Raw genomic sequence first — 15,364 nt, forward strand, 5'->3', positions numbered from 1 at the left:
AGCAGGGTTGGGAAAAGAACCCAGGCCAGAAGCCATCTTCATGAAAGTCAGCTATTACCTTGTGTGGCCTTGGGCTAGTCACCACATCTTTCTTTGTCTTCATCTCTGCACAAGAAATTGGGCAGAAAATCACTGCCTTCCTTACCTGGGACTCCAGGGTATCCCTAAGTCTAAATTTCATTCAGCTGTCTCTTCTATAGGCCTGCCCAAGAGGAGGCACAGAGTGGAGAGGCAGCCACTGCAGCTCCCATGTGAGGGTCAGGTGGGTCATGAGAGAGAATGGCCAGGGCAGAGCCATGGAGAATTATAGGCCACCCCACTCTGAGAAGCTGCAGGGGAACAGAAGGACACAAGCCCCACAAGAGCCCTGCCGCCCAGCTGTTGACCTGGTGGGAAGGGCTTGCCCAGGGCAGCTTACCTGCTTTGAGGCCTTGAGATCTGGGAAGCAGCTGGAGAGCCCCTGGGACCCTGGCACCTGTGCACATCTACAGAGGTGGGTGGCAGTGTAGTTGGGCTTCTCTTTGACCCCCAGCTCACAAATAACAACACTGAGACTTATTATTAATTATGAAAGCTAGGCCTTACCTTAGGCTTGTCCCCAACTAGCTCTCAGAACTTAATTAGACCATATTTTTTAATTCTGCCATGTGGCTCTTTACTTTTTTCCACAGTATGGCAATCTGACTTCTTCAGGGCTCACTGGTGCCTCCTGCTTGCCTAGATTGATCTCCCCTTCCTCTCTCTCCCCAAAAGTCCTGCCTATTCTCTCCCTAGCTATTGGTCATTCCGTTCTTTATTAAACCAATCAGAAGGCACCTTTCATGCAGTGTGATCCACTATCCCACACCATGGCAGTATGTTTGGCTTTGTTCAGTAGCTCTCTGGCCATCATCATTTTTTTTCTCTGGCCATGTGTCTTTGCAACTGTGTCTACACCTGTGCCACCCTCCAGGTGATTCATCCTCCTCAGCCCTATGCCCAGAGAGAGGACAGGGCAGGGCCAAGCAAGATGTGCTGAGCTGGGCAGGATACGCCACTCTACTGGGCCAGAGGTTAGAAGAACACCCTTTCTGCTCAGGCTTGGCCCTGCCGGCTCAGGTGGGAAGGCACAGGAAGAAACCACCCAAAGCCAGGTACAGGGTAGAAGGAACCCACTGGGACCAGGATCTAAAGCGCAGGTTCTCTCAGGCTGGGAAGGTTCCATGGCCCCCTGGCCTGTCTGTAGCCAGGATGAGGCCAGGAGCTCAGGGAAGCTGCTCTAGAACCCTTGGCTTCCCTCCAACACTAAGAGACCTAAAATCCCCTGCAACTGTCTGCCTGTGTGACCTTGTAAGGAAGGGTATGGGTGTCTCAGTGTGAAGACAACATGTGACCCTTTGTTTAGAGCAGGAAGAGACAAGTGTCCTGTGTTTGTGACTATATTTGTGTATAACTCTGAACTAGGACCCTCAGATACCGTGGACATGTTTGTTGTAAGAATGTGACCTAGTAAATTATGGAATATATATCTGACTTGTGTCCATGTTTCTGGGTATGTAGTGGCTTATGACCTTAGGCTGTTTTGATGTTGTGTGTGCGTTTTTTTTTCTGACCTGGTTTAATAGATCTATGTGGTAACTATGATACTTGTAACTATGTTTGTAGGTATTCAAAGGCACGGTAATGATATGTACGAAACTTCAAGATCCTGCAATGTAAATGGCACACCTTTGTAACTTGGTGAAACTGTGCTTGAGTAATATAAAGTGCTATATAAAGTTATATGATAGCATGTGGTTAAGCGATTTGTGAGATGATAGGACTGCTATTGTGTCTTTGTTGTGTGCCTTTGTGACTGTGCTTGACCTTATCATTGACCACTCCATAGGGCTGTGTAATCATACATGGACTTGTAGCTGCTAGTCCATGTAATAGTGTGGGCCCAGGCTTTCAGGAGAGTGAAGACATGTGTTTTGGATGTTTAAGTTTGTGTGACCTGGCAGTTGTATAAAGCACTGTAAATTTCATGTGTTTTTGTGACTTAGTGGACTCACTCATGAGACTGACAAAGAGTAAAATCCTTGAGATGTGTGCTAGTTGTACTGTGGGACCTCTTGTTTGGTTGGTTTCAGTTGGGTTTTCAGTATGTATCCCAGGCTGGCATTGAACTCACCGTCCTTGTTCAGCTTCTTCATCTTCCCAAGTACTGGGCTTATTAGGCACGTGCTACTGTGCCTGGTGCTCCAGGAGCTCTTGCCTCGTGCTCACTCACTGGTCCTTGCTCTTGATCACATGCATCTCTCCCTACACAGCACTTTTCATGTCCCCCTTCACCGCAGAAACGATGGGCAGCTCTTCATTCTGGCATCTAAGGCTTTCCCACTCCTCTCTAGCCATACCTATCATCTCTAAGGCAACCCTACAGCCTCCTACCAGCCACAACCACACAAATCCTATACTCTTTCACTTGGGACATGTGACTTGTGGGATACAATCATTGTATCCCAAGCCTAAGCCTTTCTTTATAAGTGTGATCATCATATTCTCCAGGGCCCCAAACAAACCCCATAAGCTTAGGGGTTCTATGCTAAGGAAGGAGAAAGTAAAAAAAATGATTCCCCTTTTTCTGAATATGCTACTTACTGCTTTTCTTTCTTACATTTTTATTTGTTTTTTCAAGACAGGGTTTCTCTGTATAGTCCTAGCTGTCTTGGAACTCATTCTGTAGACCAGGCTGACCTTGAACTCACAGAGGTCTGCCTTGCCTTTGCCTCCTGAGTGCTGGGACTAAAGGTGTGCGCCACCACGCCCAGCTAGCTACGTGGCTGCTTTACAGCTGTTCTTGTACCTACATCCTGGATACTGGGGGTGGGTTGGATGAGGTGGATGTGGAAGTAGAGGAAAGTAAAACAAATTGGTTGGACTCTGAGATTTTAAGAAGCAAAATATTTGCTTATGACACGCATGTCCAATGGGTCTGGAACCCAGGCCTTGCAAATGCTAAACGAGTGGTCCATCACTGAGCTGACTCCCTAGTTCCCAGTTTTATCATTTTTTTTTCGAGACAGGGTTTCTCTATGTAGCCCTACCTGTCCTGGAACTAGCTCTTGTAGACCAGGCTGGCCTCAAACTCACAGAGATCCTCCTGCCTCTGCCTCCTGGGTACTGGGATTAAAATTGTGTGCCGCCACCACCCGGCCTCAGTTTTATCATTTTAAAGACACTTAGCTCTACAAAATTTTAGACAAGAAAGTTCAGATATTCTCAGGGCTTTCAGAAATGGGATATGAAGATCAGGTGGTGGTGGTGCACACCTTTAATCCCAGCACTTGGGGGACAAAGGTAGGCAGGTCTCTGTGAGTTCAAGGCCAACCTCGTCTAAAAGAGCTAGTTACAGGATAGGCTCCAAAGCTACAGTGAAACCCTGTCTCGAAAAACAAAACAAAACAAAAGAAATGGGATTAAGAAGACAAGAATGGTAGTTTATGCCTATAATTCTGGCACTTGGGAGACCGAAGCAAGATTGTCATGAGTTTGCATCCAGCCTGCATTACTACATAGTGAGACTATATCTCAAAAACAAACAAAAATAATAAAATAATTGGCCAGGTGGTTGTGGCGCATGCCTTTAATCTCAGCACTCGGGAGGCAGAGGCAGGCGGATCTCTGTGAGTTCGAGGCCAGCCTGGTCTATGAGAGCTAGTTCCAGGACAGGCTCCAAAGCCACAGAGAAACCCTGTCTTAAAAACAAAACCAAACAACAAAAATAATAAAATAACTAACAGAATGAAGAATGGCGGAATAAACCAGAGCCATAGACATGTACACAAACTTCAGGGTACTTACTTCTACTCTCAAACTGGTTAAATTCCTGAGTTTGGTTTAAGTCCTTAATTATCTATCGACATCCATGGAGTCAATATGCTAATCCCAGTGAAATATTATTTCTTGATGAAATAGCAGTCTCCACCCTGTGCCTGGTTCTCTATCTAAGGCCTGGGAGAAGGGCTTCCTGGCAAAACTGTGGCCAGTAAAGTGCTCAGTGGAGCCTAACCGTAGATACCTGCTAAGATACGCTACTACCTATTTTCCCTTGGGGTAAAATCAGTCACTTCACATCCAGTTTCTCCCTTTCTACAGGGCTGCACCAGGGAAACCGGATCTTGGTTAAAAGTTTGTCCCTTGACCCTGGCCAGAGTCTTGAGCCTCATCCAGAAGGCCCCCAACGGCTTCGTTCAGATCCAGGCCCTCCCACTGAAACCCCTGGCCCACGTCCTTCACCATTGAAGCGGGCACCAGGCCCAAAGCCACAGGGTAAGTGCTTCCATTAAGAGGAGAGAAGTGCACCGGAGAGGTGTACAAAAGGAAAAGAGAAAATAACAGATGGCAGAATAGGGAAGTGCTCTTTTCTCGAGGGGCAGCAAGTGATACCTATCTAATGGGCAGAAAGGTGTTGCCTGTGGCTGACACACCCTACTGGGATTTCACCTTGTCCAGCTCTGTGCCTACTTCAAGCAAAAGGGGGGATGGCAGCAGTTGCCTGTACTCCCAGCACTTAGGAGGTTGAAACACGATCATTGCAGTCAGGGCTGTTATTAGTGCCATTAGTACCAGGTAAGCAATGCTGTATAGTAAGAGTGTCTCAAAAGATCAGCTAAACAAGCCGGGCAGTGGTGGCGCACGCCTTTAATCCCAGCACTCAGGAGGCAGAGGCAGGCGGATCTCTGTGAGTTCGAGACCAGCCTGGTCTACAGAGCTAGTTCCAGGACAGGCTCCAAAGCCACAGAGAAACCCTGTCTCGAAAAACCAAAAAAAAAAAAAGATTAGCTAAACAAATCAAAATTGGAAGAGGATGTAGCTCAACGGAAAAGTGTTCACCTGGCATGCACAGGGCCATGGGTTTGATCTCTAGCACAGAAGAGAAGATTCTGCAGTTTGTGAAATTAGGTATAGCCTGGCTATGCTAACTAGCCCTGTGATCTCTCTCCTTTCTTCCCCATCCACCACTCCAGTCCCCCCAAAGCCCAGCTACTTGCAGATGCCCCGGATGCTTCCTCCACCTGAGCCCATTCCTCCGCCACCGTCACGCCCTCTGCCTGCAGACCCTAGAGTGGCCAAGGGTCTGGCCCCAAGAACTGAGGCCAGCAGCGGTTCTGCAGCAGTGTCCTCATTGATTGAGAAGTTTGAAAGGTGAGTCCGATCCCTAGAGGACCCTGTGAGCAAAGGGTGGATCTGGGACAGGAAGGGATAGTTGTAGGAGAGGCCTCTTGGTCAAGCTCATACCCTGCCTCCATGTGTGTCCATCACCCACCTCAGAGAGCCTGTGATTGTCGCCTCGGATAGGCCAGCCCCTGGCCCCTGCCCAGTTCCCCCAGAGCCAGCCATGTTGCCACAGCCACCCCCGCAGCCAACAGTGTCCCAGCTCCCCGAGGGTGAGGCTTCTCGCTGCCTGTTCCTGCTGGCTCCTGGGCCCCGGGATGGTGAGAAGGTACCTAACCGGGACAGCGGCATTGACAGCATCAGCTCGCCATCCAACAGCGAAGAGACCTGCTTCGTCAGTGATGACGGGCCCTCCAGCCACAGCCTCTGTCCTGGGCCCCCTGCCCTGGCTAGTATGCCAGTTGCTTTGGCCGACCCCCACCGGCCTGGCTCCCAGGAAGTTGACAGTGACCTGGAAGAGGAAGACGAAGAGGAAGAAGAGGAGGAGGAGAAGGAAAGAGAAATTCCAGTGCCCCCACTGGAGAGACAGGAGTCTGTGGAGGTAATGACCTAATGTTATTCAAGAGGGAGGACTATGCAGAGAAAGCAAGAGCCTGGCATCTGTGCTTAATTCTTCCCCCAGCCTGGTATTTCTCAAAACAGGGCATTGCTTCCATTTAGTCTACTTGGCACCCCTGGTTTCCCAGTGTGGAGGACCAGTAGCAAAACCCTGCTCCTCTTCCAAATGACTGTGACCATCAAAATGGCCATGCCTCATTCTAAATGCTCGTTAGGAAGGTGGTTTCACTTTCATCAGAGAACCACTAATGGACCTCAGGTTTTTTCATGACCCATAGCTATGTGACACTGGGGGCGTCTGTTCTTTCCTTTCCACTTTTCACTACAAGCCTCAATTTCCTTGTTTGTATGACAGAAACTCTCATACCAGAGAGACTCCTTAGCAACTGGAGGAGGGGCACAGAGCCAGAGCCTAATGGGGCCTTGAGCACTTGGTAGTTAGGAACCCTTTCCACGCCCTGTCTCCCTAATGCTGCTTCAGAAGGTGTCCTTGCACGCAGGGAAGGTCTCAGCCAGAATACCTGCTTTGCCAGAACCAAGCTCAAGTATGGGCCAGGGAGTGCTGATATGAAACGATGCTCAGCAAGCGTGTAGCCTGCAAACAAGAAAGTGAGCCGACAGGCATAATCTTAGCCATTTTTGTATTTCTGTGCCTTTTTCACAGCCCACATACTCAGCAAGCCTTTGCTGACAGCGAACTCAATGAGCAAATAAATAGCTGATATTTAGAGACTGGAATCTGCAGTCTGTTCTGTTTTTATTTATAGGAAATGTTTAGGATTGGGAGTGTGGCTTAGTGTAGAGCATTTGCCTAGCGTTCATGAGGCCTCAGGTTTAATCCCTAATATTGTAATAATTAAATTAAAATAAATGAAATCGTCTCCATTACAAATGGACATAGGCTCTGTTATTATCTGTCCTTGTAGTGGGACTCCTAAATCAGAAGTAATCAGACAACTTAGGCATGCAAGTGAATGGTAGACTGGGATTTGAATCCAGGATGTTGGACTTTCTAGTTCTCTGTTTAACCAAACTATGCTCAGTGAGTAGAGAAGGCAGATGAATGAGTATGTGCGGGACTTCATGTCTTCAGAATTGAGTGACTAGGAGTCAGGGATGAAGCCACAGGACGCTTTATAAATCAGTTTGGGGTTATCTCAGGGTGTGGTGCTAAGGTTAGAGCATCATGTGTACTCTGTAAGGGGAGACAGGCATAATGGCATTGCCTATAGTCCAATTACTGAGGAACTGACGTGGGAGGGTCACTTCAGTTCAAGAGTTTGAGGGCACCCTGAGGTACATAGCAATAACCTAAGTGAGTGAGATAAGTGGGGGGAGGGAAGGAAGGAGGGAAGAAAAATGGATAGAAGGAGCCGGGGTTAGGGCAAAGATGATGTTTCAAGGGTCACTTCTCCTTTTCAGCTGACTGTGCAGCAGAAGGTCTTCCATATTGCCAATGAGCTTCTACAAACCGAGAAGGCCTATGTTTCCAGGCTCCATCTCCTGGACCAGGTGAATGATCCCTCTGGGGTTCCAGGGCCCCAGGATGTGGTAGGTGTAGCTTCCACTGAGGAAATTGTAGGGCATGAATTTAACTTCACCACAAGGATCAGATCCAGAAGTAGCAAGGTCTCTGGCTGACCTTGAAGCTGATTTTGATTCTGTTCACAAGTTTAATCTTCACTCCTAACTCTTAATGGATGTGTACCAGCCCTGTAATTGTGACTCTGACCCTGCTTACTCTTGCCCGCATCTTGAATTTACCCCCTCCCCATGGACCTCATTTTAACTCTTGACTCTCTTCTTGACCCTGCATCCACTAGAATCCCTGAGGGTACGGGTCTTTTTTTTCCCTACAGTTATGTCCTAGCCTGCAGGACAGTGCTTTACACACTAGACACCATAAATATTTGTTAAAATAGAGGGATCTATTTCCATCTCTCTCTCTCTGAACCTGGATTGGCTTCTGACCTTCCTCCAGGTCCTATTCTGGCATCGTTTCAGTCCCTAACTCCAGGTCCTAATCTTGGTGACCTGCACTTCTCTCCATTCCCGTTCTTCTCCATCTCAAGACCAGTACTAATCTCAGAAATGCACAAAGCTGCCCACAAATCCTGCCCTTACCTGCAAGCTGCCCTTTCCCCAGCTGAGCTCTAGTTTCAGGTGGGCTGAGCACGGCTGCCGTTCTCCACAGGTGTTTTGTGCCCGGCTGCTGGAAGAGGCTCGGAATCGCAGTTCCTTTCCTGCTGATGTTGTCCATGGCATCTTCTCTAACATCTGCTCCATCTATTGCTTCCACCAGCAGTTCCTGCTGCCTGAGCTAGAGAAGCGTATGGAGGAATGGTGAGGGCTCCAGAGCCAGTCTGCTTATTCTGGCATCAACTTGCATGCTAAGCCCAGATGTATACATAGGATTTCATTCCTGGGCTGGGATGTATGTAGCTCAGTGGCAGAATTCTTGCCTAGACTCTGCAAGGCCCTGAATTCCATCCTCGACATCATGAAAATAAGTTTTTTTGGTGCGGGGATGTTTTTATATAGAGTTTCTCAGTGTGTAGGCCTGAATGTCCTGGAACAGGTAGAATTTGAACCTAGTAATTTTTTCTTTTATTTGTTTGTTTTTTCAAGACAGGGTTTCTCTGTGTAGCCCTGGCTGTCCTGAAACTCACTCTGTAGATCAGGCTGGCCTGGAACTCACAGAGATCTTCCTGCTTCTGCCTCCCAAGTGCTGGCATTAAAGGCCTGTGCTACCCCTACCCTGGGAAAATAAGTTCATTCTTACCTACCTTCTTTTCTGTGCAAGAGGCCCAGCCTCTGCCTTCTAGGCCCTCACAATCTAATGTGGAACATAGGTCAGGACCTAGAGTGCTACAACAGAATAGCAGGGCCCTTAAGAGTATGATATGGCTCAATTGGTAGAAGTACTTGCTGCTGGCAACTTGAGCTCAATCCCTGGAACCCATGTAAAGATGGAAAGAAAGAAATGACTCCATCAAGTTGTCCTTTGACACCCTCACACATGCTGTGTGTGCCTACATTTTTTTCTCTCTCTCTCACATACACACACACACACACACACACACACACACACTCATCATCATCATCATGAAATTTAAGACAAAAATGAGTGTTGAGATTTAGTTGTTATGGTGTCGTATGCCTATAATTCTAGCACTAGGGAGTCTTTGTCAGATCTGTGAATTTGAGGCCAACCTAGACTACATAGTGAGACTCCATCTTTAAAAAAAGTGAGTTTAAGAGCTATAATGAGCCATGCATGGTGGCGTAAGCTTTTAGTACCAGCACTTGGGAGATAGAGGCAGGTGGATCAAAGTTCAAAGCCAGCCTGGTCTATAGAGTGAGCTCCAGGACAGCCAGGGCTACACAGAGAAACGGTGTCTTGAAAAACCAAAAAAAAAAAAAAAAAAAAAAGATAAAATGACTAGGTTCAAATTCTGCCTCTATTACTTGCTAAATTTAAGCAAGTTTCTTAAGTTGTTATACCTTGATTTCCTCATCTTTATTCATATATGTATTTTTATTTGTTTTTTATAGTATTAAGGATTAAACTGAAGGCCTTACATAGGCTAGGCAAGTGCTTCACCACTGAGCTCTACTCAAGTTCACCTCGTCTTTAAAATGGGGACAATAATAATGGCCTACCTTGTAGGATTATTTTTTTTCTTGGTTTTTTGAGACAGGGTTTTTCTGTGGCTTTCTTTGGAGCCTGTCCTGGAACTAGCTCTGTAGACCAGGCTGGTCTCGAACTCACAGAGATCCGCCTGCCTTTGCCTCCCGAGTACTGGGATTAAAGGCGTGCGCCACCATTGCCCGGCCTTGTAGGATTATTTTTAAGAATTAAATGTCTTAATAATACATGTTGAGAGATTAAAAAATACTGGCATGTAAGTGTTTAAATATTATGAGCTGTTGTTCTTTTGTTCTGTTTTGAGACAGGGTTTCACTAAGTAGATCAAGCTGGCATAGATCTCACAAAGATCCACCTGCCTTTGTCTCCCAAGTGCTAGGATTAAAGATGTGGGTACCATGTCTGGCCTGAGCTGCTGTTCTTATCAGTGCCATGGTAAAGGTGAGAACGGGAGACTGGGGATGCAGACACATGGATGGACCCTAGCCTAGGAGTAAAGTTGAGGAGAAGTGAATGTCCAAGGGAGAAGAGCAGGGTTTAGGGACTGACTGGCCTTCGGGTTCTCCTCTTCCAATCTAGACTAAAGTGTCTGCACCACCTGCTTGAACGGTCTTCCCAGCAACAAGCAGGCCGTGCCACCATCTGCTTAAAATAGTTTCCACGTTCCGTCCACTCACAGGATAAAGTATGCCTCTCTTACAAAACTGTGACTGCAGAGGGCTAGCATAAAGCCTAATTCCCACACATTCCTTACCATCCATCCTGTGACCTGAAATCTGCTTTGTCTGCCACATCACACTGTGGCCAACAAGAGTTCAACAAGACCTGGTTACTGTCCCTACCCTACAAGACAGTAAAGTTCTCAGGGTTTGACTGGGTATGGCTCAGCACCATGTCCCTGACACTACCCAGCTCAAGACTGGGCACAAATGAATGATCAGTGGCCTTACAGTATGGCAAGAGTAAGTGTTCCAGGGTGGTATAGTTTCTGGTGCTTAGGCAGGACAGTTAGGCTAAGGATCAAACTGAGACTCTCAGCCTCACTGGCCTGTAATATAAGCAGCATTTCCAGAGAAGTAAGCCAGTTGAAAAATGGCTTTCTTCCTGAGGCTGGAGACTTGTGAGAGGATCAGCAGGACCATGTCAGCCCCTGCTTCTACTCTAGGGACCGCTACCCACGCATTGGTGACATCCTGCAGAAGTTAGCACCCTTTCTCAAGATGTATGGCGAGTATGTGAAGAACTTTGACCGGGCTGTAGAGCTGGTCAACACATGGACAGAGCGCTCCACACAGTTTAAAGTCATCATCCATGAAGTGCAGGTAAGAGTTGAAGCTACAGGAGGAAAGGTCCACAGGGACCTGGGAGAGGCCTTTAGCCAGCCCTGAGCTTTCGTGCTTCTGTCACAGAAAGAGGAAGCCTGCGGCAACCTGACCTTGCAGCACCACATGCTGGAGCCCGTGCAGCGCATCCCCCGCTATGAGCTTCTTCTCAAGGACTATCTGTTGAAGCTGCCCCATGGCTCCCCGGACAGCAAGGATGCCCAGAGTGAGTGTGTGGCCTAAGCCTTCCCCGCTTCTCCACACTGGCAGCTGGCCAGACATCTGAGGCTGGATTCCACATTTCATTCACAGGGTTGGACTTCTAAGGTTGTATAATTCTATCCTAGAATAGAATCTCTAAACTGAAGGGCCTACATTGAGGCTCTGTGGGGAGATTTCAACCTCCAAGAACCCACAAGTTCATTACCCTGCCTTGTTACCTAGAAAAACTCCAGTTAGGAGCTTCTGACTAGAACTATATAGTCTTAAGGTGCATGTCCAGTACGATCCTTCGGGAGGCCATGCATTCCTGAGACTAAACTCAAGATTCATCTCCGAATGAAGTTGTATTGGAATAATGAAAGAGCCTAGCCCGACTCCTTCAAGCCAAGCCCGTTTAAATTCTCCATGAGTCAGCTCCCCAGTCAAAGCCCCATCGAGTCAGACTTCTATTGTTCCATCCTCCAGAGTTAGCGCTCCACTGCAGGCCCACTGGCCATTCCCAAGAATGAACCTCCCTAAGGAATTTCAAGGCTGACCAGAAGCCCAATAATTGTCTTTCTAGTCTGATTGTTCCAGACTTCGCGTCCCCGGATTTTATGCCTCTCAGGTTTGGATCTATAGGTTGAGATACCGCTTCTTCCTCAGACTCAGTCTTCATTCACTGAACCACTAGGAAGGTGTTTGGTTTAGATTCCTTTCACCCCATCTGTACAGGGCCAGACCCCCACAGAGAGCTCTTGAGTCTAGCCCACTTTTTCTTTCTTAAACTCAACTTTTCATTTATACACCATTAACATGACAGCTAAGTGTTTGTACACTGTTCTAGGCACTGGAAATGGGAAGCTGAGCCAAAGAGATGAGGTCCTTGATTTAGGGAGTGTATATTCTAGTTGGACAGATGGCAATAAACAAAATTGACAAGTACACAGGAATATATTTGCCAGGCGCTGAGTGTGACTTGGGGAAGAGAGTGATGTAAGAGCAGCTGGGCAGTCTACTTTAAATGGGTGACTTCTGTGCAGGGAAGATGCTTGAACCCAAACCTGAATAACAAGAAAGTTGCCACGGGCCAAAGGGAGGGGAATGTTCCAGGCAGCTGCAGTAGCAAATGTAGAGTTCCCAAAGCAGGGGGAGATGGGGAAGCTGGTAGAGGTAGGTGTATCTCTGTGACAACAAGAGGGCCAGTGTGACCTGAGCATGACAAGGGAGGGCAGAACAATAGTTATAGAGAGGTTGGTGTCACAAAGCTTTGGAGGCTGAGATGAGGTGGCTGGTTTCTTCTGAGTGTAGTGGCTAGTCATGAGCAGGTCATGGTTAGGATTAACTGAAGAGTAAAAGGAGCCAGGAAATCTATAAAAAGAGCTTGGATGAAGACAGTAGCAGCAGAAGTAATGAGAAGTGGCTCCATTCGGGATATATTCTATTTGAAAGAGGCACTAAAAAGTCTAGGATGCCATGGATATGGAAATTGGCAGAGTTGAGAGTGATGGCGCCCAGACGTGTGGACAACTGAATCCACAGAAAGACTGAAAAAGCTTGGGAAAGAGTAAAGCATGTTTTCTTGATAGCAGTGATTTCTCGGGTCTGCTCTGCTTGTTAGAGGCAAGCAATTACTCTCATCTAAGAGAGGCTTCCTGACTCAGCTTTAGCTGCAAATCTTGCAGCTCTTTTAATAAGAGGTCCTGCCACGAAACACTTAAATGTAGTTGAGAGTGATGGTCCTTGGTGCTAGAGAGATAGCTTTGTGGTTAAGAGTATATACCACCTTATATACCCAAGATCAATTTCTAGCGCCACACCCAGGAAGCTCACAAGCACTGGTAACTCTAGCTCCAGGGGGATGAGGTGCCCTCTTCTGGGCTCCATGGGCACTTACATATACACATGCACACAAAATTAAAAAATAGGCAGGTGTGAGTTGCTTGGTCCACAAAGCGAGTTACAGGACAACCAGAGCAGTTACACAGAGAAACCCTGTCTTGAAAAACAAAACAAACAAACAACAAAAAAATGTGCCTTCTAGGCCAGGTACCATGGTGGCACATGTCTGTAATCTTAGCTACTCTGGAAGGCAGGGCAGGAGGATTGACTACCTGGGCTGCAAGGTAAATCCAAAGCCAACCTGGGGAGCTTAGTAAGGAAAAAAGTAGGGGTAAGCCTGTAACTTGGCAGTGGAGCATTTGCCTAGCATGTGTGAAGCCCCAGGTTAAACCTCTAATACTTCAAACAAAAAACCCTAAACCCAGCTGGACATGGTGGCACATGCCTTTAGTCCCAGTACTTGGGAGGCAGAGGTAGGCAGATTTTCTCACAATAGGAATGCTAAGGTTGCCTACCTCCATAGAATTGCTAAATGAGATCATCGAGTTAAAACTTTGAGCACAGTCCGTGGCACAGGGCAGAGACTCAATAAACATTAGCGATTTTTGATGGTTAATGTCATCTGTACCGCATTAGCCACCAGGTTGAGTGTATTGACTTCATTTCCCTGTTTTGTACAGCCTCAACCTTATCTGAGTCTCTAGAACAAATCTCAGTGTTCCCTATATTAGCTGCAAATATGAGCCTCCCCCCTCCCACGACACACACAGAAACAAGCTTTGTAGGTTGGTTTTCGGAGCCACTTTGAGTGAGGGTCTCTGACTGAGAGCCAGGTAAGATTTGTCCTCCCCAGCCCAAGATCCTATGCTGAACTCCCTTATATTTTATGTGTCAAAGTAAAACCCATAAGCTGAGCTCCACTGAATCATCTTTCTGGTTCTGCTGATTGAGTCACCTACTTTTAAATCCCAGACTAAACTCCAGAGCCTGGACTCAGTTCCCAAACTGCCTGCTTGGGACTGCTGCCCTGGGCTACCTACTTACACTAATCCCAAGGCTGAACTCTACACTGAGTGAGACCCCAGACTGCCAAGCCCAGCCTGGGCCCCACTAAAGCTTCTAACTTTAGACTAACATCCCCATATTTTTAAACTCCCAGACAGCGGCAGACACATGGGACTCCCAGTAAGGCTGATCTGTTTCCTGTATGGTATATCACTAGACATGTCCTGACAGCGAACACGGTCTCCAGTATGAGCCCAGCCACTTCTCGTCCTTTTGGGTTCCACTAGGGTGTGAAAGGTGCAGCATATATAGGAGAAAAGCAGCTTTGGTGGCAACTGCCCTCCCAGTTAGACAACCACCTCTCTGCGTCTCAGTTCTGTCCTCGGCTAAATGGGGCATAGTAACACCTGTCTTCTGAGGCTCTCTGTCTTGGAGGAACTAATTTATACTAAACACCTGTTTGGAATCCCTGAGGAAGGTAGTGGGAACTCTCGGCCCTGTCCTCGGAAGCGTCTTGTGTACTGAGGGACCAAATGCAGTGAGCGATGAGCACGGTGTGCTAGTGAGACAGAAGGAGCCAACAGTGTCCTAACTCATCCTCGGAACTTAGGGAAGGCTGCTAGACGTGGTGAGCTGAATCCAGAAGACTGGCTGTTGGCCAGATAAAGCAAGATAGGACATGTTGAGGGAGGTGCATGTTTAGGGAGGAAGCCACGGCGGTCAATAGAAGCAGCCGCCAAGGGCTTTGAAGGCTAGACAGAATCACTGGGTCTTCTCAGTGCTGGCACAAAGTGAAGCATCGACATATTTAAGCAGAGGGGAAACCGTAAACTGTGTGCTAAAAAGCTCCTTCTGGCTGCCAGGGTTGAAGAAGAGTTGGAGAAAGGCCCAGCACCTGAAAGGCATATGGAAACCTGAACTGGAGCACTGGCCACAGATCCGCTAGAGTACCAGAATGTGCTCCTCTTAGGAAACAGGGCTTGGTTTGCCATCCATGTGGACATGTGCTTCTCCAGTCCAGGCATAAATTTCTGAGTAGGAAATCCACTATGTAGAGTGGGGACCATGAAGCTGCAGCCAGACCGTAAGCTGAGGCAGGATTTGTTTAACTTGTGGAGGCTTATGGAGATTCATCTTATTTTTTTTCATGATAGCACCTGGTCACAATAGGAAATATGGAAATTACAAAAAAAAAAAGACAAGAGATGGCCAAGAAGCTAGCTCTGACCCGAGCCCCATGATGACTGTTTAGGCATACATTCTTTTTAGATGTATTTGCAAGAATTAGATCATTTTCTAATATTCAAGTTTGTAGTCTTAAAGCACTCTGAACATTTCCCTTATTAAAAACTACACAAGTATCATCAGCAAAGACTGGTGGTCTAGTGTATGAGAGTGCTGTAAGTCATGGAACTGGGCGCCTATGCTTGGACATTTTTGTTTTAGGTTTGCTGTTGTTAAAATACCACTGCAGTGAGAGTGTATTTGAGCATACAACATATGTCTTCTCTCTCTCTCTCTCTCTCTCTCTCTCTCTCTCTCTCTCTCTCTCTCTCTCTCTCTCTGTGTGTGTGTGTGTGTGTGTGTG

At 47.2% G+C, this 15,364-nt stretch overlaps 1 protein-coding gene across 1 annotated transcript in view; it reads left to right on the forward strand.

Moving 5' to 3' along the window:
• Fgd1 (FYVE, RhoGEF and PH domain containing 1) overlaps positions 1–15,364 on the forward strand; it is a 41,918-nt gene that overhangs the window by 16,363 nt on the left and 10,191 nt on the right. Inside the window, exons 2-8 of the mRNA XM_005358880.2 lie at positions 4,120–4,293; positions 4,992–5,169; positions 5,296–5,740; positions 7,180–7,269; positions 7,952–8,100; positions 10,572–10,728; positions 10,816–10,954. Of these exons, the coding sequence (XP_005358937.1) occupies positions 4,120–4,293; positions 4,992–5,169; positions 5,296–5,740; positions 7,180–7,269; positions 7,952–8,100; positions 10,572–10,728; positions 10,816–10,954 (1,332 nt within the window). The remainder of the gene's footprint in view (positions 1–4,119; positions 4,294–4,991; positions 5,170–5,295; positions 5,741–7,179; positions 7,270–7,951; positions 8,101–10,571; positions 10,729–10,815; positions 10,955–15,364) is intronic.

This window comes from Microtus ochrogaster, chromosome X (genome assembly GCF_000317375.1).
Source record: "Microtus ochrogaster isolate Prairie Vole_2 chromosome X, MicOch1.0, whole genome shotgun sequence".
In the NCBI taxonomy this organism is placed as follows: Eukaryota; Metazoa; Chordata; class Mammalia; order Rodentia; family Cricetidae; genus Microtus; species Microtus ochrogaster.